The 24,142-nt window shown below is 38.8% G+C and overlaps 1 protein-coding gene across 3 annotated transcripts in view; it reads left to right on the top strand.

Annotated features, from left to right (window-relative positions):
- LOC109936617 (kelch-like family member 5) overlaps positions 1-24,142 on the top strand; it is a 147,426-nt gene that overhangs the window by 107,182 nt on the left and 16,102 nt on the right. For 2 of the 3 annotated variants that reach the window (XM_048618199.1, XM_048618139.1), the window contains exons 7-11: positions 5,121-5,307; positions 7,431-7,655; positions 14,040-14,202; positions 18,285-18,497; positions 21,073-21,244. In XM_048618199.1, coding sequence (XP_048474156.1) covers positions 5,121-5,307; positions 7,431-7,655; positions 14,040-14,202; positions 18,285-18,497; positions 21,073-21,244 — 960 coding nt within the window. Of the gene's footprint in view, positions 1-5,120; positions 5,308-7,430; positions 7,656-14,039; positions 14,203-18,284; positions 18,520-21,072; positions 21,245-24,142 lie in introns of those variants that run through there. The other variant, XM_048618264.1, reaches the window with a different exon arrangement.

Raw genomic sequence — 24,142 nt, 5'->3', positions numbered from 1 at the left:
TATTCCGACCAAGACAAGAATGCTAAATTTCAAATACTCCTCTCAAATTATCCAATAGGAAAAAAGCTTCTGATTGGTTGAGGTTTTGCCAGAGAGTGTGGCTATCCAAGGTCCAAGGTAATTTTTTTTAAATGCACAGGCCTGAACATATGCCTTCTGTTTGCAGTATGAATATATGCTGCTTCTAGAAACCCTAAATAAACCTAAATTGGAGCTTTACTGATGATCTCAAATTGTTTGATAGTGTACCTATTATTGCGCTCTGCATTGTTTAGCAAGTGTTGCCCAATCACAAAATCACATCTAACTGTAGTTGTTTTAGAGATAGAAGGAACTGCCAATGCTGGAGAATCTGAGACAACAAGGTGTCGAGCTGGATGAACACAGCAGGCCAGGCAGCGTCAGAGGAGCAGGAAAGCTGACGTTTCGGGCCTAGACCTTTCTCCAGAAGAAGGGTCTAGACCCGAAACGTCAGCTTTCCTGCTCCTCTGATGCTGTTTGGCCTGCTGTCTTCATCCAGCTCTACACCTTGTTGTCTGTAGTTGTTTTAGTTTGGATTTTGCATGCGCAGACAGGTTGAGTATAGTCTGTACTTTGCTTATTATAGACAAAGGAACAATTTGATCAATCAGTCAGCACCTGGCAGCAAACCAGCACTAAAATTCATTCATAACGTTGCCAAATTGTACACTGGGGAGAATGTCTTTTGGACTGAAAGCAACATTGTATTATTGGAAACTTCTACTAATGTAGCTGGTGCATAGTAGCAGTGTAAAATGACTTCTTTAACCTGTTGTTGAAATTTTTGAGATACTTTACCTTTTCAGGGTATTTTGAGTTGAACCAGACCTTTTTTAAATGTAGTATTAAATTTTAACAAAGTTCTGCCTCAAATTCTGAACAGTTCCTCCACAACCACCGTCTCTAACCTAAAGAGATTTGGGAGACAATATCCGGTCATGCTGTCTGATCCATAAGTGCACTGATGCTCAATGGAAAGCATTCAGCTCACAAACATACTGAATCCGGTTAATGAAATTTCCAGAGAACCCTCTTTGCTGATGCATGACAAAAACAAATAACTTCAACGCATGCTAGGCTTGAAGTGTTAATGACTTTGCCTAAATAGAATGACATGATAGGTTAGTTATTGCTAAACTTCAAATTGACAGTTTAGCAGGTAATTAAAACTCTAAATGCAGACTTTAAATCAACTAGCTGCATTTATTCCAAACTCAATCAGAGGGTTTCCTAAAGGGGCAAGAATCAACAGAAGCTGCAGCTTTTGGTTCAAACTATTGCATATTTCAGGAGGTTAAATATGAAACAAAACTGTTTAAAAGCAATTGCCAAGAAAAGTAGCATTTAACTGAGGCCAGTGTGGGCAATGGCAAGATTTGTGGCAGAATCAAATGAGAAATCCAGTAAGACTTATCTTGATGTCAGGAGACCACTATTCCATTTGCCTTCCTCTCACCTGCCGAACCTGAATGCTAGCTTTTTAAGAAATGTAGAAACATAGCACAAAGTCCATTCGACCCTTTGAGCCTGCTCCACCATTCATATGATCAATGCAGCTCAGTACTCTGTTCCTGATTTTTGCCCCATACCCTTTGATCCCTTTAGCTCTGAGAACTGTATCTTGTTCTTGTAAACATTCAATGTTTTGGCCTCAACTGCTTTAAATGGCAGAGAATTCCACAGGCTTACTACTCCATGGGTGAAGAACTTCCTTCTCAACTCAGCCTTAAATGGCCTACCACATATCCTTAGTCTGTGACCCCTGGTTCTGGACTCCCCATTTATTGGAAGTATCCTTACTGTGTTTACTGTCTCCCGTCCTGTTAGAGTTCATGCATGTGGCCCCCCAATCCCCCACTGCTGTAGCTTTCTGCAGTCTTACTCTAATTAAATAATATTCAGCTTCACTATTCCTCCTGCCAAAGTGCATACCTGACATTTTCCCACATGATATTCCATCTGCCAAGTTTTTGCCCATTGGCTTAACCTGTCTGTATCCCTCTGTACACTCTGTGTCTTCTTTACCACTTACCTTGCCACCTATTTTTACATTATCTGCAAACTTGACTACAGTATGTTCACTTTGTTCATCCAAATCATTAATATATATTGTAAATAATTGGGGCCCCTGCACTGATCCCTGTATGGCACACCATTCGTGCCAGGTTGCCATGCTGAAAATGTTCCCCCTCATCTGAACTATCTGTCTTCAGTTAGTTAGTCTATCCATGCTAAAATACTACCTGCAACCTATGGGTTAATGTGTCATACTTCATCAAATGCCTTCTGAAAATCCAAAAATGTTACATTTACTGGTTGCCCTCTATCTATGCTGCTTGTTGCGTCCTTAAAGAATTCTAATAAATTTGTCAGTCATGATTTCTCTTTCATGAAGCCATGCTGACTCTGCTTGACCATTTTATGTACTTTTAAATGCTCTGCTATTACAACCTTTAAACATAATAAACTCTAACATTTTCCCAACAACAGACATTAAGCTAACTGACCTATTTCTAGTCTCCTCCTCTTTTTAAATAAAGATGTTACATTAGTAGTTTTCTAATCCTCTATATTGAGACTTTTCCAGGATCTAAAGATTCTTGGAAGACTTCATTCAGTCATGGGATTTAGCTATCATTGGCAAGACCAGCATTCGCTCCCTAATTCCTCTTGTAAATGTGGTAGTGAATCACCACCTTGAACTGCTGCAATCCATGTGGTGAAGGTACTTCCATGTGGTATTAAAGAAGGAATTTCAGGATTTTGGTCCAACCATCGTAAAGGAATATATTTCAAAGTAAGGATTGTGTGTGACTTGTAGAACTTGTAGCTGGTAATGCATGTTTGCTTTGTCCTTTTGGGTGATAGAAATCACAGATTTGGAAGGTACTGACAGACAAGACATGGATTTTAATGATGGAAAAGGGCAAAAAAAAATCACAGAAACAGAAGTCAATAGCACAAGTCTGATAGGAGTTGAGTTGTTTCTTTGTTTCTTCCAAATCATTTTAATTTTTTTGCACAAGATTGTTTGCACACTAATGCTTTCTTTCATTCACTAATTGATTGAGAATTTATCTTCTCATTATTTTTGAGGGTGTTTTAACTCTCTTTTAACAGGGGATTTATAAATGTGAGTGGAAGATGGAAAGCTGTTACTGGAGACATTCTAGTACATCCACACAGAGGAGAGACACTTTTTGCAGGCTATGTATTTTTCTGCTGCGCTGGCCACACTCAAGCCTGAGGCCTCTTGTTCGGGAGCCAATCAAAACATTGTGAAACAATTGTTTCCATAGTTCAGAACCCATCAACTCTGGTGTCTGCTTTCACTGTCATTGTTTCAGGAAGAAGTGACATTGCATACAATGTGCTCCACTATGTAGAATAAAACTGCAGCCATTTCTTTGCACTTTGTCACTCAGTTCAAGGACAGTTAGGCCTGGGCAACAATGTTGTGCCTGGCCAGAGATGCCCACATCCCATGAAAAAGACTTAAAAGAAACAAAACATAATGATGGAGAGTCAAGTTTTATTCCTTAGTTTTTAGTAGCATTTTGATACAATAGAATAGTTTATAGGTTATTACAAAAATCAGTTAAGAATCAAGAAAATTGCAAAGGGTCTGGTGTTATGTATTGGCCAGACTGGGTCTGGGCAACAGATTTCTCTCCCGCGAGGACAGTAGTGAACCGGATGGTTTTTACAACAATGCAATAGTTTTGTGGTCACCATTATAGATAGCACCTGCTGTTCTGAATTAATTGAATTTAAATTTCCCAGTTGTCATGGAATCAGGTACAAAGACATCATTCCCCTTCAATTGTACTTGGGTTGCTAGTTACTCTATTTAAGTATAATAGCGCCAGGGCTAGTCTATAGGTTCATTGTTCAGTGTACTGTATCTCCCTTGTGTCTCATGTGCTGATTATTTGCCTCCTTTTTCTGACAAACAATGCAACCCCTGTGCTCTAATTTTTAATTCCTTCCCTTTCTTGCTAGCTATCTTGAGCTCTTAATTCTCAGCTGTCCCCTTATGTGCTGTAAACAAGTCTGAAGTGACTTTGTATTTTCTTCACCATCTTAAGCAGAGATATGGATAGCCCTTCAAACTTTTAACTTTCATTATTTCATGTGAGCTTTCAAGATGGAAATAAGTACAAAGCAAAAATGCGCTATTTTATCTATCATTAAGCTATTTTCACTTTGCATACAAAGAGTGCACTTTTCATAGGAGAATTGGCAAAATTAAACATTTTTCGTGCTTTTGATCATTCATCTGCAAGGATGATTGGGAGACAAAGCTCATAGTTTCATGCCCTCCAAATCCTGCTGTAACTTGGAGTTGAGAATCTGTTTTCCTAACGGCATTGGGTTAAATTTTCATCTCTTTCAGCATGTGATTTTTTAAAAATTACAATTGGAAGCACATACTGAAAATCTATAGTGCTAGATCACTGTATATATTTTATTTATTACACCCAGGATGAGAAGTGACAACAATCATCCATCATACTGCACACCATTCTTTTGATCTGTAAGGCAGATTTCAAATGCGGCTTAAAAGTTTCCTTTCATTTTCATTTTGTTTTTTAGTAGATGTGCCCATTATAGTGCTTTCAGCAACAGACATTTATACTATATGCAGTGATCTGGTTCAATGGCTGCTTGAAGATTGGGTAATGGTCCACTGGCCAGTGTCAATGTCAACAATGCGTCAAAGATTTTAATTAACATTGAGAAAGTAGACCAAGGATGCTGCTTGGCCTCCTGTGTTCATCCAGCTCTGCACCTTGTTGTCTCCTTAAAATGAACTTCAGCTTTATTTTAATGGGGTTGCAAAATTGTTTAATTGTAGTTATAAAAAAAACTCTGCCTTTAGCTTCTGACTGTATTTCATTATTGTAAAGATTAAAGTAGAATTATTAGTTTGGTTATTGATATTTTTTAAAAAAACTTTGTTCTATTTTAGATTCTGCTGATATTTAAGAAATTATTTTGAAACAGTGTAAAATTATTCACCTTTCTGTTTAAGTTAAAAGTTTTGTGTGTTTTTTATTCATACCTGAGGTTTGTTGAATTTGAATTGGTCCTGGTAGTTTCTTGCAGATATGGAGAACAATATACTATTTAGGGATGATATTGAATGCCAAAAACTTATCATGGAAGCAATGAAATATCACCTGCTACCAGAGCGACGAAACATGCTGCAGAGTCCACGGACTAAACCTAGGAAGTCTACAGTAGGTGTGCTGTTTGCAGTTGGTGGAATGGATGCAACAAAAGGTATTGATTATTAAATAATCTTAAGTTTATATAAGATTTATATTTTTACTTTGGTGATGACCTTTCCCATCCAATATCGTGATGCATTTGTTTTCTCCAAATCTAACCTCTTTATGAATTATGGAGAGAAATGCTGCTTATTACAGCACCAGATGCTACCAATCATCTTATTCCTCAAAAATTCACTGTACCGAAGTATCAAGCCATAAATATCACTTTAGTGCAAACCAAGCCCACTCAGTGCGTGAATCACAAAAAAAAACTAGCGCTCAGGTTCAGCAGGTATCAGGGAAGGCAAATGGAATGTTGGCCTTTATTTCAAAGTGACTCAAGTACAAAAGGAGAGTGGTCTTGCCAGAACTATAAAAGGTACTAGTCAGACCATGGCTGGAATACTGTGAACAGGTTTGGCCTCTGATTGAGGAAAGATGTACTGGCATTCGAGGTAGTCCTCAGAAGGTTCACAAGAATGATTCCAGGTTTAGAAGGATTTTCGTATGAGGAGACGTTGAGAATGTTGGGCTTATATTAATTGGAGATTAGAAGAATGAGAGATGACCTTATTGAAACATATTTGGCTCTTAAGGGGCTTAATGGGGTAGATGCGGAGAGGTTTTTTCCCCTTCTGGGAGAGTCTTAGACCAGAGAGCACAACCCTCAGAGTAAGGGATCACCTATTTAATACTGAGAAGAGGACAAATTTGTGTCTGTCAAACGATAGTGAATCTGTGGAATTCTTTACTGCGAAGGTATGTCAAGGCTAGGTCGTTAAGTATATTCAAGACTGAAAAGGACAGGTTTTTAAACAAGGGAAATCAAGGGTTATAGTGAAAAGACGTGAAAGTGGAGTTGAGGATTATCAGATCAGCCATGATCTCATTGGAATGGTGGAGCAAACACAATGCTCCAGATGACCACCTTCTGCTCCTGTATCTTATGGTACTTTGGCCTATCAAACATGGGAATGGAGCTGTAGAGTATTCAAACAGGAGCAGTCTCAATTAGCAACTGTAAAACCTTGAATATTGGCACAAGATATATATTTGATTTGGGCTACGTAAAGGATTTTTTAACGTACAGTTAAAGTGTGCTATATTTGACCAGGAACTGCTCAATGCCTGCAGTGGATGCCAGAAATGGGAAGCTAGTCCTAGTCTTCAATGTCCCACTTTTAATGAATAACTTCGCTGTAGGAAAAAACAGCAGTGGTGTTTAGCAACAAAGCATATGCACTATTTTATCAGTCTGCAACTGTGTCCTAATAGTGGGTAGCAATTTCCACAGCTATTGAGCTAACGTTTCAAAATGAACAAGAAGTCATTGAAAGTAGCCAATTTATAGCATTTTTGTTTGATTTATGTCTATTGCTACCAAAAAATAATCAGCATATCAAATAAAATAATGAAACAAAATAATGGAACTTGTTGTAAAAGGATTGGAGGTAATAAACTGTGTATACTTCTAGTTAAATAATACATTTATCCACTTCTGTTTCTTAAAACATTGAGAAATTAAATGTCTCTTCTATGTGCAGAAAGATGCCACAAGATTTAAAGTAAGGTGTAGGAGGCTTAGAGGGATGTGAGGAAAATATTTTCACCCAGACAGTGATGGGAATCTGTAACACATTGCCTCTAAGGGGGTAGTGGCGGAAACGCTCATTTAAGAAGTATTTAGATTTATGCTTGTGATGTCAAGACATACAAAGCTATAGCCAAGTGCTGGAAATGGGATTAAAATAGCTAGGTGGTTGTGTTTACCGACATTGACTCGATGGGCTGAAGGGCATTTTGCTGTGCTGTAGACCTCTGTGACTGATTACTAGCATCACAGATCTAAGTTCTGAAAAAGGACCTGCAAAAATGTTATCTTTTCAGTTTTGAAAAGAGGTAAAGTACAGCTAGAACACTGAAATAACCACAAAGAATGCTGAAGAAACTCAGCAAGTCGGCAGCACTTGTGGATAGAGAAAGAGTTGATATTTTGAATGCAGTTTGACTCTTCAGAGTTGACCAGTTGTGGTGAAGAATCCTACTGTACTCAACATTAATTCTGTTTCTCTCTCTGTTTTCAATAATTTTGTGTATTAATTTTGATGTGTTCAAATTGTTGCTGTTTTACAGGTGCCACAAGCATTGAAAAATATGACCTACGTTCCAATACATGGACACATGTAGCAAATATGAATGGAAGACGACTACAATTTGGTGTGGCGGTGCTAGATGACAAACTTTATGTTGTGGGTGGTAGAGATGGATTGAAGACATTAAATACAGTAGAGTGCTACAATCCAAAGAGTAAAACCTGGAATGTAATGCCTCCTATGTCTACTCATAGACATGGCCTTGGTAAGTCACACTAGTCATAGAACACTGGAAAGGATTTGCAAGCAACCAGGAGTTTTGCAACCAATTTAGACAACTATCTTTTATTCCAACTCCTTTATCCCCTCTGGTCAAGGAACCTATTTTAGTAGGAGGCAAAGAATGTCAACAGGCATCAACAGGCAAGGTAGGCATATAGTAAGAGAAAATCATATAAGTGAAACTGTCAAACAGCTATGTGTCAACATGAGAGTTTAGATGTAACAATACTGAAAACATCAAATGCTGGACATCACAGCAGGTCAGACAGCATCCATGGAGAGAGAGCAAGGTATCGTTTCGAGTCTAGATGGTTCTTCATCAGAACTGAAGTGTGGAAGGTACAGCATTTATGCTATAGTTGGAGGGGAGGAGCTTGTGGAATGGGGAGCGTAGGGTGCTGGTGGGGAAGAGATGCTGATATTTCAGATTAAGTGATCCGAATGTGAGAATGGCAGAACAATGGTGTGTCTCCTGCCAGACTTGAAAGGATAGTAACTTGGATTGGGGAAGGGAGGACATGACAAAGCTAAAAGAAAGGGAAGAAATGGTTCACAGTGTAAAGATGTTGAACTCAATATTAAGTCCAGAAGGCTGTAAAGTGCTTAGTCTAAAGATGAGATGTTGTTCCTCCAGTTTGCACTGTGATTCGCTGGAGCACTGCAGCATGCTGAGGACAAACCAGTGGACATGCCACATTGGGTGCAGTGAATACAATACACCACATTGGAGGAGGTACAGGTGAAATGCTGCTTCATCTGGAAAGACTGTTTAGGCTCTTGGATGCCGAGCAGGGAGGAGGTGAATGGGCAGGTGTTACACCTTCTGCGGTAACATGGGAAGGTGCTGGGAAAAGGGCGTGGTGTTAGTGGTAGTGGAATGGACTAGGGTGTCCCAAAGGCAACAATCCCTGTGAAATGCAGACAGGGAGTGAGGGGAAGATGTGTTTGGTGGTGACATTCTGCTGGGGTTGTCTGAAATGACAGAGAATGATCCTTTGAATGCAGAGGCTGGTGGGATAAAAACTGAGGACAATGGGAACCCAATCATGCTGTTTTGAGTGTTGGGAAGGAGCAAGGGCAAAACTACAGCTGATGGATCGGATGCGATTGAAGGCCCTGTCAACCACAGTGGTTGGGAAACCACAGTCATGGCGGAAGCAAGCCACATCAGCAATGCTGTTTTGGAAGGTGGCATCATCTGAACAGATGCAACATAGGCAAAGGAACTGGGAGAATGGAATGGAATCCTTGCAGAATGTGGGATGTGACGAGCTGTAGTGAAGGTAGCTATGGGAGTGGGTGGCAGTGGACAGTTTATTCCCCAAAATGGAGAGAGAGAGGTCAACAGCTCTTCTCCACCGGCACCCTACACCCACCACCCCAACTCCCCTGTTCCCCCCCCGCCAAACTGTAGCATAAATGCTGTCCCCTCACACTTCACTTCAGCTCTGATGAAGAGTCATCTAGACTCGAAACATTAGCTTGCACTCTCTCCATGGATGCTCTCTGACCTGCTGATTGCCAGCATTTGTTGTTTTCAGTGCAGATTCCAGCATCTGTAGTAATTTGTTCTCAGATATAACAATATTTTGCATTGAATGGTGGCTAATTTCAAAAATTGAAATAATTAGACTATTTTGTGTTCCTAAGCAGAATGTACAAAGTAGGAAGTATTAAACAGTCACAATTACTGTTCTCGAATTATTGCTAATGTTAGATTTATTTACTCGTCATGGCTTAACTAACAAGCATTAACTGCTTGAACCTCTGGTGATGTATGTGTGTGTCTTACGACTTCAGACACCTGCTCAGCCTGCAGTCAGCCACTTGTCGTTGAAAGTAGGTGTACTCTGAATGTTGATGACATTATAAAATGAACAAAAAAATGTAAGTCCCAGCTGCACATTTGCATGTAGCTCATAAAATTTGTTTTAAATAAACCCCTGTGCAACAGTTGTTGGTGTTTTACCTACTGAATGTTCAATGCAGATTGCAAAACAATTTGAAAATCATTATTGTATATGCTATGCAAAGGAGATTTTCAGCAAGGTTCCTTGACAATGTTCCAAAATGAAGATGCACAGTAGAAAATCCCATGTTCAGACTTTTTTAAAAAAAAGTAGTCTTTATATATTTATGTTCAAATCTAGTTTCAGTGCAAAAAGTATAAATTTAGTAGAGTAGCTATTGATCCAAATTTTTAACAATTTAAGCTGAAGTATAATATGTTATCTTTTAACAATACTGTGCAGAAGAGTGTAATATTGGTAGTGAGAAGTAGATGTTTACATTTACACGAGAACATGAGTTTCAGTGTCTTTTGTGTTGAAAATGGACTCTTTAAGGAAAATCTTGATTTTTGAAAAAAAAGCACTGCCTGAACAATACTAAAAGCTTCCATACACTGTTAAAATTTGAGCCTTTAAATTGGGTTTTGTATCTAAGGTTACAACAGAGGATAACATTGTAGCATATAACATAACAGAGGTGAAAAGATTGTTCCTGCTAAATAGTTGAATGTAACTAAGACACTCCTTACAATCTACTTCTTTGACCAGATTTTGGCCAGCTGTCCTGATATCCTTTTGTTTACCTGTCATTTGTTAAGGGGACAAATCGACAGTCACTACACAAGATCAGAGCACATGGTGTAGGGGATAAAGGAAAAATAAAGGATTATTTAGGTAACCGGAAGCAGAGAGGGGAATGATTGAGCTGTTTTCAGGTTGGCAACAAGGATCAAAATGTTTTGCTTTGAGGGCGCCTCGAGATTTTTTCTGGGGCAACTTGTCATTCTTGCTAGCACCTTTATTAAATGATGCCCTCACTTAGTAACATTACTTTGTGTATTTCTGTTTACTAATGGCATAATTAGATTCACACAGAGCAGAAGTAGAATCCATCAGTATCCTTAATGATCATCACTATTCCATTTAATGTTAAACCATAACACAAGGAAAAATTAATTTCCTAAATACCACAGTATTTAAAGATAACCAGAAAAAGTCAATAACAAATACAAATTTCAAAAGAATAACTGACACACACTTCTGTACACACAAAAGCTGTGACCCTAAACCAGCTTTCCTTGGACTGGTGAGGTCACAGCTACACAGTTGCATGCTTGTCTCTAATGTAGTCATTGTACTTAAAGTATTTCAATGTATGTAAGATACTTTGAGAAATAAAAACGCATAAATGTACATCTTAATGAATTATAACTGTTCACTATTAAGTTATGCAATTTATGATGTCCATTACAATATCTCTCCATATAATAGCTCCTGAACTACTACAGTCCTAATTTAGGGACTCCATATTTGTTTGCAACAAATTCATTACATCAGAGACCGTAAGATTTCATGGTTCCCAAAAGTCTGAGCGTTGGCCCTTTGCAGCTCCTCTCCCCATCTCTTTTTGCAGTCCTATCACCCTTTGCAACCTCTTTAATCTCTTTAGAAATTCCTCAACCACTATTTGTAGCCCTTACCCCCATCTGTGCACCTGTCTCCACTTTACAGTTCTACCATCGTTTTAAGCCCCTCTCTGACCCCCTTCCCCGAGTTTACAGACCTTCTCCCTACTTTCCAGCTATTCCCCCTTTGCAAACTCTGCACCCTGCACAGCTCCTGTCGCCACCTAATTTTAAGTAGTAGACTCTCCACTTTGCATTGCATGCACAGACACACACATGCACATATTCCGTCCCTTGGTGACCCAGAGGGGTCTGGGAGTCATACAAACTGAACCACAAGAAGTTAACATGCATGCATATGTTAGAAAGTTGTAATAACTTGGGAAGCCCAACTGGAAAAGAGCATCATTTATTGTTGAACACCAAAATACAGCCACTACTCCTGGCATACTTGGGCTGTGCCAACCCAGGACTGAGACTTCTGCAGACCCATCCCTGAATCTACTTTATTATTTTGCACATATTTTCTAATCAACCTGTTCAGAGATATTATTACACCTTTCTGGAGCAGGTGGGCTTGAACCCAGGCCTCCTGGTCCAGATGCAGGGACACTGCCACTACACCACAAGTGCCTACACATGGATCTGCTTTTATCTCTGTATCTGGAAGTGCTATCATACGCAACTGAACATTTTTTCCATCACCAAATCACTGTCACTCTTTTGTTTTTAACTATTAACTGCCCGCTCGATCATCAAACAAGATCATGACTGATTTGATTATGGTCTTAACATCACTTTCCTGTCCACCGTGCCCCATCATCCTCGTCAATTAAAAAACTATCCGGCTCCACCCTGAATAAATTTAATGATCCATCTCCGCTATGGGAAAGATTCCTCATGCTAACCACTTGCTGAAAGGAAAAAAAAACCCTGTTCTTTAGCTGTTCCCCCTAATTTTAGTGTCTCACACAAGAAAAACCATATTCCTGGTATCCGCTAAATCAGCAAATCAGCAACGTAATCAATTGGATATCTACATACAAAGCCCGTTAAAGGCAATACAAACCATCAAAGGTGGAGGGAGGGGAATGAATCACAATAGAGTTGGATGGGAAGATAAAGTACTCTGTCCCCTGTGGTACCCACCTCTCTCTAAAGGCATCTAGAGCATTGATGAACACTGTGTGCTCCCTCTCTAATGACATCCAGGCACGAACATAGCCCTTGAAGAGAGGCATGCAGTCAACAGAAATGGCCCCCTCTAAAGTCCGCTGCCTGGACCTGTTAATAGCCAACGTGGCCACTGGGTCTGCTTTCTTTATCAACCTGTCTAAAGAAGTCATTATACTCTTCTGGGGCAGGTGGATCTCACATCCAGACCTCCCAGCTCAGAGGTAGAGACACTACCACTGCACCAAAAGAGGCCCTTCAAATGCAGAACAGTATGGATTAGCAATCCATCACCTTAACCTCTTCATCACCGTGTCACTGTGGGTCTACTTTATTATTTTGTATATATGGAAGTGCTGTCACACACAACTGAATGTTTTCTTTTCCTACCACAAAATCATCCATAACTCTTCTTTTTGTTTTTAACTACTAACTGCGGCCAGTAAATCATCTGTGTACCCAATTAGATATTTACATATACAGCCCGTTACAGAGATATTACAGGCAATGCAAAACATCAAAAGTGAGGGAAGGGTTGGGAAAGCAGGAATGGGCTAAATCGAATTGGAGGTGGGGTGAAATTAGGCTGTGTTTTATGAAGGGTTCAGGTGATGAGTTCTGGTTGAGCAGGCCATTGCCTGTTACCAAGGAAACTCCTACTCAACAAGCTCCACAAGTAGATTAATTAATGATTCCCCATGGGCCTTGAAGGAGTTCTCACAGAAGCCAAATGGAATTTAGCACTTATTGCAATGGAAATGGATATAGAATTCAGGAAGTTTTACTCCACTTCTAATTAGGGGTTGTTGAAATCAAATCTGGACAGTTGTGTACAATTTTGGAAAACAAATATAATTCTAGTAGAAACTGTTCAGGGCAGGTTCACTCCACTCATTCCTGGGTTGTAGGGTTTATTTAATGAAGAAAGTTGAACAGGTTGCACCCATACCCTCTGGATTTTGGAAGACTGAGAGGTGATCTTATAGAAACCTACAAGATTCTAAGTGGAGTGAATAAAGCGGATACCAGGAATATGTTTTTTCTTGTGTGAGTGACTAAAATTAGGGGAAACAGCTAAAGACCAGGGGTCTTTTTTTCCTTTCAGCAAGTGGTTAGCATGAGGAATCTTTCCCATAGCGGAGATGGATCATTAAATTTATTCAGGGTGGAGTTGGATAGTTTTTTAATTGACAAGCATAATGGGGCATGGTGGACAGGAAAGTGATGTTAAGACCATAATCAAATCAGTCATGATCTTGTTCGATGATTGAGCAGGCACAAAGGGCTAAATGGCCTACTCCTTCACCTAAATCCTGTGTTCACTCTTTGGTCCCAGTAGAGCTAGTGGGAACAATGGCCACAGCTGGGAATGCAGCAGTCCCAGGAGGAAATGTATTGTGATGGGTCCTGGGCTTTAAGGTAAGTTCAGGTTCTCTCTGGGGCTGGGCTGGAAGGCCAGGGCAGACAGGAACAGGGGTAATAGGAAACATCAAGGGAGGTGAGATGGTGGGGTGGGGGCCTTGATTAGGAAGAGAGCACATAAAGGAGAGTGTACTGTCCTCCAAAATTCAGCCTGTGGTTTTATTCAGGATTTTAATCATCATGAAAGGAAGTTAATTTTTTTTTGACATTCGTCCTCACTGGATGTAGAAGGAAGGGAAGCCCTTTGAGCAAAGGAACTTTTAAATTGCCAAAATTTGCTTTCTTTTGCAATAATTGAACTTTCTTTTTGTAGCTTTCAGTTCTACAGTCTGATGAAAATATGTTGCATTTTTGTAGGTGTGGAGGTACTGGAGGGTCCTATGTATGCTGTAGGTGGACATGATGGTTGGAGCTATCTAAATACAGTTGAACGATGGGACCCTCAAGCTCGACAGTGGAACTTTGTCGCCAGTATGTCAGTGCCACGAAGTACAGTTGGTGTAGCAGTACTTAATGGAAAGTAAGAAGAAATTATTGTTGTAATTTATTCTTCATTACTATATAAGTGTAGGGAATTGTGAAAATCTCAGTAAGATGAATGATCGTTTCTCAGGGTTAGTCATTTACACAGTTTTGTGAAATACCAATTCACAATCTGCTCCATTTAAGATAAGTGTTCATTACTACTCTTGAACAATTGCTCACTCAAATTGTGTAATTCATTTTGTTTGTTCACTGGATTTACTTTTGTGGTTTGCCTCTTGAGATTTATTTTGCTATTTAACTTGCTTTGCAAAAGATATTTGCAGTTATAACCTCGATTTGAAAAATAACCTTCATTTTCAGAGGTAATGGTTCTACCTTCACATTTTCTCAGTCAACCTGGAAATTCGGCACAAGCTATTTATAGCACATAAGTGTGTACTCCTAAAGGTGGAAAGTTCTTGGGAATTTGATTCACTAGACTCATTTGCTAATTTTAGATAAGCTGCAGGCACTAGACCATATTTGCAAACTTTGCAGCAATGAGTATACAAACCATCACAGGAGTCTACTGTGGATCAGCAGAGCACAGCTGGGTCACTAGGAGCATAGATTTAAGGTAAGAGATAGAAGTCTAAGATGAGATTTGAGAAGAAATGTTTTCACCCAGAGAATAGTGGAGGCCTAGAACTCGTTGCCTGAAAGAGAGCTTCAGTCAGAACCTCTCATAATATTTAAGCAATATTTAGATATTCACTTGCATTGCCTCAAAAACTGGAAAAATGGAATTAGTGTAGTCACATCTTTGCTGACTATCGAGAGCACTATGGGCCAAATGGCTGCCTGCTGTGTTGTAAATTTCTGAGTCTATGTGCTTCACTTTCAGCAGCAAGAATACTTGTATTGACATTGATTATATGCTGTTGGCAATCACCATTGCCTTCAACTGTAAGGTATTCAGTTCATTCCCAACTACGGCATAGTCAGCTAGTCTTCAGATTCTGACTTGTGCTTCTACGTTGAATTTGCTGACTTTTGTTTTGTTTGGTAGCAACCTTTACCTGTTTGTTGGGCTGAAAATCTCAGAATTTTTTTTGGGCCTTAAGAAAAGTACTAACCTTTCTGATGCATGAGATTCAACGTGTCCAGCATTATTGCCTTTCCAAATGAATAGTATGATACTGGTGCCCAAAGTCAGCACAGAATTTTTTTTCACTGACATTTACAGTATCCTTAGCCTGAAAACCAAGCTTGACATCAATAAGTAAACAAGATTTTGTTTGAATACTATTGTGTGAAATCAGTTGAAGATGTAGATATGATGGGACTTTTAGTTGTACATTATATCAACTTGTTTGCTGTCCTTAGTTATAGCTAATTATGAGGTAAAAGAATGGAGTTCCAAGACTATTTGAGGCCTTGGTCTGGGCAACCCCTGGTTCTTGCACCAAATAGAGGGTTGGATGCTGTGTCACTTTGTGTTTTTATGTGCAATTTGCTACCTTTTCATTGGCAACTAATTATTTCTGCCTGGAAAAGTTTTGTTGAAACATAACTTTTCAAAGTAATTTTTGACCATCTACAGTGCAGCATTTTTTATCTCAATATTTTGTAGTGACTGAATACTTTTAATTTCAATCTATAGTCTGCATGCTCATAATATCCTGCAGTACCTTCTTTTCCTTTTCTCTGCATAAGTAAGGGTGCTTTGATCATTTTTCTGCCATATTCCTTACATTGACACAGTGACTATACTTAATAAGCATTAGCATGACTGTAAAAATATAATTGCAAAGACTATTCTATAAATGCAGGCTTTTATTTTTTTCCTATTCCAGACTTTCAGCATCCAACAAAGCCAGCTCAACACAGGTACAGGAGTAGGCCATTCATCGCTTCGAGCCTGTTTCAACATTTAATAAGATCATGGCTGATATGCGACCTAACTTCATAAGCCTGCTTTTATCCCATAGCCCTTAACACGTTTGCTTAACAAAAATTTAACTATCTCAGAATTAACATTAACAACTGATCTAGCATCAACTGCCATTTGTGAAAGAGAGTTCTAAACCTTTACCACCCTTTGTGTGTAGAAGTGCTCCCTTATGTCTCTCCTGAATGGTCTAGCAATAATTCTCAGACTAGGCTCCTTAATTCTAGAATCTCCAACCAGTAGAAATTAAATATCTTTATCTACCCTGTCTTTTCCCATTAATATCTTGAAGACTTCGATCAGATCACCCCTTAACCTTCTAAATTCTAGAGAAAACAGGCCTGATTTTATAATCCCTCCTCATAACTTAACACCTGAGGTCCGGGTATCTTTTTGTAAACTTACTTTGAACTCCCTTCAAGGCTGGATATATCCCTGCCATATTGTGCCCAAATTTGCTCATGCTGTTCCAAGTGGGGTTTAACCAGGGTTTTGTATAGCTGCACCATAACTCTGCATCTTCGTACTCCAGTCCTCTAGTTAAAAAGACCAACGTTTCATTAGCTTTCTTGATTATTTTCTGCATATGTTCATGACATTTTAAAGTGTTACGAAGTTGGGAAGAGTACTTGTGGAATGGAAGGCAGGACGTTAGAATTTGGTGTTTGTAAAATGTTGATGTTTATTAAATTATAGGGGGAAAGCAGAAAGATGATGTGCTTTTTCTAGACTTGGACGAAAATAAAGTGTCTGTGGGCAGCTTGTGGGTACCTAAATTGTGTCATTTGTATCAAAAGGCTGGATGGTTTGCAGGCTATGCTGCAGTTTTGTTTTGTTATCAAGACAACAAATTTGAATTTAGCCAATTAATTTAAGCCAGGCCCTTAGTTACTGTTTATATAAGCGGGACTTGTATTTATTGGAACAGCATACTATTAGAATCTTGTTTTATTCGGGAATAATTAGTAGTTAGAAGGGAATTGTTTGCTTTGTTAATAGTTCATTTAATTTGTTCACTGTTAGAGTTAGATAAATAAATTGTTACTTGACTCACCGAGCTGGTTCGTTGTTGCTCTGCAAACGTTTCATTACCCTGCTGGGTAACATCATCAGTGCAGCCTTCGATAATCCGATGCATCCACAACCCGAGCTACAGATCTACTCCAAAACCTTAAAAATTGTTACTTGTTGATTATAGAGTGAGTGTCAGTAGTTTATTTCATTTAAACACTCCTTTATAACAGATTAGGGGTGAGAGGCAGGTTATATCACTTTTCACAATTCTTTTAATAGATTATAGGGTGAGGTAAGCCTCTCTGGGTGTTTCAGTTTTAGTTATCAGAGGGGAGATCATCCTCTGCTTTTATAACAAAAGACCAATGCAACTGAACCCCATGTCCCTTTGGGAATCCACTGCATTTAACTTCAGACCATCCGGAAAATACTCTGATCTAACCATTTTCGGTCCAAAATGCTTACATAGAAATTGCTTATATAGAAATCCATCTGCCACAGTTTTGCCCGTCCACTCAGTCTAACAATATCCCTTGGTAATTTTATGCTATCATCTACACTGTCACAAATGTCACCTAACTTTGTGTCATCAGCAAATTTGGTTATATGACTTTCTATGCCATTATTCAAGTTGTTAAAAATTAATGTGAATAATTGAGGTCCTCGTGGGACACCACTAGTCAAAACATATGAACATTATGCTATCACGTAGATTGGCCTCACAGCGCTAATTATATTTTAATTTGATTCACTACATTGATCCTCTAGTGCAGGTGTAACAATGGGAATTTCAAACATTTCAATATGATTATATGACATTTTCAGCATTTTAATTTATCTAAAACATCTAAGTAAATTGTTGAATCAGTATGCACAGGTAATGCTGTAAGAAAATGTAATACATGTAATAACACGTTTCTGAGTTTATGATTGCATTTTTTAATATAACAAACAATAAAATATAAAGGTTAATTTTACAAAGTTGCATTCTGGATGCTTTCCATGGGCAGAAAATCATCAAGACCACGCACCCCAGATTTCAGTACGTACTCCCGATGGAAAGGCTCCACATTCAGAAGGTGATTTTGTAAAGTTAACCCATAGCCATTAAGAAAAAAGATACGATGATTTCATTTCTGGGGACGTTACATCTCATTTTGTTTTTCACTCAGACTGTATGCTGTTGGAGGTCGCGATGGAAGTTCTTGCCTTAAGTCTGTGGAATGCTTTGATCCCCACACCAATAAATGGACCCCCTGTGCATTGATGTCTAAAAGACGGGGAGGTGTGGGAGTTGCCACCTGGAATGGTTTCTTGTATGCCATTGGAGGACATGATGCACCAGCGTCTAACCTCACATCAAGGCTATCTGATTGTGTAGAGAGGTAAATGAAGTATTGTTCAACCATGGCCGACATGAAATGTGTGTTTTGATCACATATTCAAAACCATATGCAGAAAAGCCTAAACCCTTGTAAGTTTAAATAGTTTTATATTTTAAAAAAAAATCAATGTATGGCAAGCAACCAATAGTTATATGAGTAATCTCAGGCTCTCCAGTAAGGTTGTCCTGTTTTTAAAGTCAGGGTTGTCTTGTATGATAGTGGAAGGGAAGCCTGCTGAAAGAATAAATGTGCTTTTAAGTTAACAATGAAATGACGACATTTGTTGACTAATTGTGACGGTATATACCAATCAAACCCTCCGTCATGGATAAGTGCAATGTAACAAGACCTAAAGAATAAACTCTGGTGTGGTTTAAAAAAAAAATGAAAATATGATTAGGATAAAATCAAATTAATTATTTGTAAAAGAAAAAGCCATTAAGTAGAATTGGTAATTAATTAGGCTCAATTTTGCAAGAAAAAATTACCATTTATTGCCCATCTCTAATTGCCCAGAAGGCAGTTTCAAGTCAACCGCGTGGCTGTGGATCTGGAGTCACATGTAGACTAGACCAGGTAAGGATGGCAATTTCCTTCCCTTAAAGGACTTAGTGGACCAGATGGGTTTTTCTAACAATCGGCAATGAATTCATGGTCATCATTGGCTCTTAATCCCAGATTTTTATTGAATTCAAATGCCACCTTCTGCCCTGCAGGATTTGAACCCAGGTCCCCAGAAATTACCTGGGTCTCTGGATTAAACAGTTCAGCGACAATATCACTAGGTCATCAGCTCCCCTCATTGGTCACTGGATAATCACCAGTGGCTGAAAAAGATGGAAATTTGAAATTGATTGTAGAAATTTGAATTCTTCCACTAAATACTTGGTTGTTTTACCACAGTGAGTCAGGCCGACTGCCATGAGTTAAATGTAGTGCGTAGTTTACCCATGATGATTATAATGCTGTATTTGTTTTAACCTATCTTGGGCATGTTATTGTGCCATAAAGATTTTTTTCTTGACTCTTAAAAATAGGCTTCTATGAAACCATCCATGTTTATACACACTTAAATAATGAGTCTGTGCCACCAGAATTGTTTTTTTTTTAAATTAATTGATCCCAAATATTGTTCCTGGAACCACATTATTCTCTCGATCGTATAAATGCTATCTCTGGTTAAGCTATCAGGATTTCAGCTCTTGGGTTTATGTGCTTTGCATTTATCTGCATACTTAGTGAGGATGTATAACTGCCTTACATTACATTACATTAAATATATTAAAAGGAATAAACGAATTGAAACGTTCCAAGTTTTAACTACCAACTAAGTACAAGGATCTGACTGGAAAAACAAACTTCAGATTTGTTTTTAACCTTGTGTGTATATAAGACCAAACTCTGTTCATCTACAAACACAAATAGTAAACAAAGTAAACACAAATAATTGGCACGTCAAATTACATATACTTGTTAAATGTTCAATTATATACCATAGCTATTATTTTAGTTATGTTACTATATTGAAATTTTTTTCACAAATATAAGCTTTAAATGAATGTAATCACTAAATTTACATATGTAGTAATTTACATACATGTGTTTGAGAGGAACGTGAGGATTTTTAAATTGTGATTTATAATCTGATCTAGGAGAAAACATCTGTTGTTTAATTATTTGCAAGTTTCAAACGTGCTACCATGGACTGATTCCTTTACTCAACATTGTGTTACAATGGAGATATGAATAGAAATTAATCTACATGTATGAACGTAGGGAGTTAACAGCAGGTGTATAACAACAGCCCGTGGTGGAGATGGTTTTGCAGGGATAGCACAGTTCAAGCCTAAAAGCACTTTTCATATTTAATAGAGGTTGATCATTATTTTTGTATCAGAAATTATTTCTCAGATTTACGATTTTGTACACTTTACTCCTGGTGTTGTGTGCTTAAAAGGAATGTGGATTAGATAACCAGATGCAAAACTTAGCATGCCTAATTTGTAGCATTTTAAGTTTTGTAACCACTAAAAAGAATGACTGACTAGGCAATCCAGAGTGCTCTGAATAGAAATGATGGCCTCTAACCTTTCCTGTGGAAATGAGGTTCTATGCTCCAAGCAGTCCTGGAAAATTAACCTTGTAATCTCAAAGTCAAAGTAATGCATGGAAAAGGGGCAATTCCCCTGTTATGTCTCTGCCAATCAAAAAACAAGCCATGCAATACTATCCTGCTTTTCAGCTTTTGGATAATAGCTCTCTGCAGGGTACAGCACGTAGGGTGCATAATCCATATATCTTTTAAAAGAGTCAAGAGTTTCTGCCCCGACTAATCTTTCAGCAAGTATGTACCAGACCCCTATCATCCTCTGGATGAGAAATAATTGCCCCATCTCCCCTCCAATCTTTCTGTCAGTTACTTTAAATCTATATCTCCTAGTCAATGATCAGTTAAGGTAAATAAGTCCTTCCCATCCACTGTATTCAGGCCCCCCTCAACTTTGTACATCTCATTATCCTAAAACTGTTAAACATTTGGACCTGATCAAAAAAAAATGGCTATGTTTGTTTGCAGATATGATCCGAAAACTGACACTTGGACAGCAGTTGCACCAATGAGTATCAGCAAAGATGCAGTAGGTGTTTGCTTACTTGGTGATAGGCTGTATGCAGTTGGAGGTTATGATGGACAGTCATATCTGAACTCTGTGGAAGCCTACGATCCACAAACTAACGAGTGGATGCAGGTAAGAGTAACAATGTAGCAACTTACACTGTTTTTGAAAAGAAAAGTTGAAACTTTTTGTTCTCATGACGTAATGCTAAATTTCTATTTATAAAAGATGTAAAACTCTGAACAAAGTGTTGTAATTATATTTATTAAAACTAGGTGTTCATTATTATGTTGTAGATAAATACAAATATAGCCTGTAAAAACAATTTATTCCAAATCCTGCACTTGCCATGGAATGCATCTAGAAAAATTTTTACAATGAGTTCTCTCAATATAAAATCATCCCAGTTCAGAATGTCGATACTTGTATCACCTACCCACTCCTGGGCTATCTGATGGTTGCTGGAGAGAAAGGCAAAACTTAAGTACAGTTGTCATGGTCCATGTTGGCACAAATAGATCATAGAATCCCTACAGTGTGGAAACAGGCCCTTCGGCCCAACAAGTCCACACCGACCCTCGGAGCATCCCACCCAGGCCCATCCCCCTATAACCCACCTAATCTACACAGCCCTGAACACTACGGGCAATTTAGCATGGCCAATCCACCTAGCCTGCACAAGTTTGGACTGTGGGAGGAAACTGGAGCACCCGGAGGAAACCCACACAGACACGGGGAGAACATGCAAACTCCACACAGACAGTCGCCCATTGGTTGAATCAAACCTGGGCTTCTGGCGCTGTGAGGCAGCAGTGCTAACCACAAATGGTACAGAAAAAAACAGGGAGGTGGTCTAACTGGACGTATGTCAGGTATTAGGCTCTAAGTTTAAAAAGCAGACCTTGAAGGTAATATATCGATGATTGTCCAAGCCGTCTGCAAATTGCCAGGGGTGTTGACAGATGGCCAAAGGCGGTTTTATTAAAAAAAAGGTTCCTTTTCACCGGACACTGATACCAGAATTGGACAGGAATGAGCTGTATGAAATGGATTGGCTACATCTGAAGCAGATGGGACTCGTGACCTAGCAAAAGGATGAATATTGAGGTAGCAAAAGCTTTAAACTACTAAAATATGGAAAGGGACCTACAAGAAACCTAAGCAGCCTAAAGATAGATAGAACAGGGCAGGATTGCATAGGAAAGAGTAGAGTACAGAATCACATTGATGGCAAGGGAATGAATAGAGTTACAGTGAGAAAAAAGTTGTGTTAAAATATGTTAAAATGTCTGTATGGCACTGTATAATGTCTGTAATAAAACAAGGAAGACGGAGCTAATTGTGTGTTGGGAGGGACTAATGAGACATGGTTATAGGAAAATCCAGAGAGAGATTAAACATCCCAAGGTATAATATACAACAGGGAAAAGGATAAATGTTGTACATGTTACGAATAATATAAAGGCAACAGAAAAAAGGTGTAGCCTATCAGCAAGACGAGTAGAATCTGTGAGGACAGAGATAAAATATTGAACTGATGAACTGATTTAGTCTGCAGACCACAAAATACTGGAAGAAACATGCAAATAAACCAACTGGGCAGTCATGGCTTATCCAGTGGGTTGACTGACAAATTTGTAAACAGTTTGAAGAAAAGCTTTTAGTTACATCAGAATTAACCATTTACCTATTGCTGATTTGTAAATGTTCAATTGAAATCAGCTGTTTAAATATGTTTTGCTGTTTGTAATACAATACAGCACAGGAACCAGCCATTCGGCCCACCAAGCCTGCAGCTATTCCTAGTCCTTATTTAAACCCACTACTTATTGCCCACATGCGGTTTTTATCCATCTGTTTGCCTCCTGTTCATGTGTCCATCAAGATACACCCTAAACGTTGCTAACATGCCTGCTTCCACCACCTCCACTGACCGTGTGTTCCAGGCACCCACCACCCGCCGTGTGAAAAAATTTTTCTTGCACTTCTCCCCTAAACTACCCCCCCCCCCCCCCCCCCCACTCACCTTGAACCTGTGCCCTCTTGTGGTTGACTTTTCTACCCTGGGCAAAAGCCACCCTATATCAATGCCTCTCATAATTTTGTAGACCTCTGTCAGGTCGCCCCTCAGCCTCCATCTTTACAGTGTAAACAATCCAAGTTTATCCAACCTCTCATAATTAAAACCCTCCAGACCAGGTAACGTCCTGGAATACCTCATCTGCACCCTCTCCAAAGTATCCATATCTTCTGGTAATGTGGTGACCAGAACTGCATGCAATATTCCAAATGTGGCCTAACTAAAGTGATTAGCAATGTTTTCAGAACTGGCACAACTTCATCCTTATGCTTGTCTTTCTGTGAAAGAATGATACTAAACCACCCAAATCATCAAAGTGATTAACCTCTGTCTGAAGAATTGGCTATTGATTCCCTCTGGATATATCTTAATTTCCATGCTAGACTAACTGTCTTAAATATTAATCTACATGATTTGATCTTGCTGTAATAGTCATGCAATCTTAAATTCTGTAAGCTTCTTTGGTTAGTGATGCACTATCTGATTTTACAGATATATCTTTCTATAATTATTGGACAATGACACCTCTATATCTGCTACTACAAGAATGAGAACTAAACTAAAAACTGAGGATCTTAATATCAAAAACTCATTTGTGTATTTTTTATTTCTAAAGATATCTCCTGTACTCTAGTGACAAGTCTTAGGCGAGTACAACTTTTTCAGTGTTAATCCCCAATCTGCAGTCCTAAATAATGATCTCTAGATCAGTGTTCAGCGCCAGTATCCGTGAGACCATTTGGCATCGGACCTGAAATGAGGCCATTCAACCCATCGACTCTGCTCTGCCTTTCAATCATGGCTGATAAGTTTCTCAACCTCATTCTCCTGCTTTCTCCCTATGATCCTTGACAATCAAGAAGCTATCTATCTCCATCTTAAATATACTCAATGACCTGCCTCCACAGCCTTCTGTGGCAGTGAATTCCATAGATTCACCACTCTGGCTG

This window comes from Rhincodon typus, chromosome 1 (genome assembly GCF_021869965.1).
Source record: "Rhincodon typus isolate 14 chromosome 1, sRhiTyp1.1, whole genome shotgun sequence".
Lineage (NCBI taxonomy): Eukaryota > Metazoa > Chordata > Chondrichthyes > Orectolobiformes > Rhincodontidae > Rhincodon > Rhincodon typus.
The sequence above is the reverse complement of the archived record's forward strand: the minus strand, read 5'-3'. Positions and strand labels throughout refer to the sequence as shown.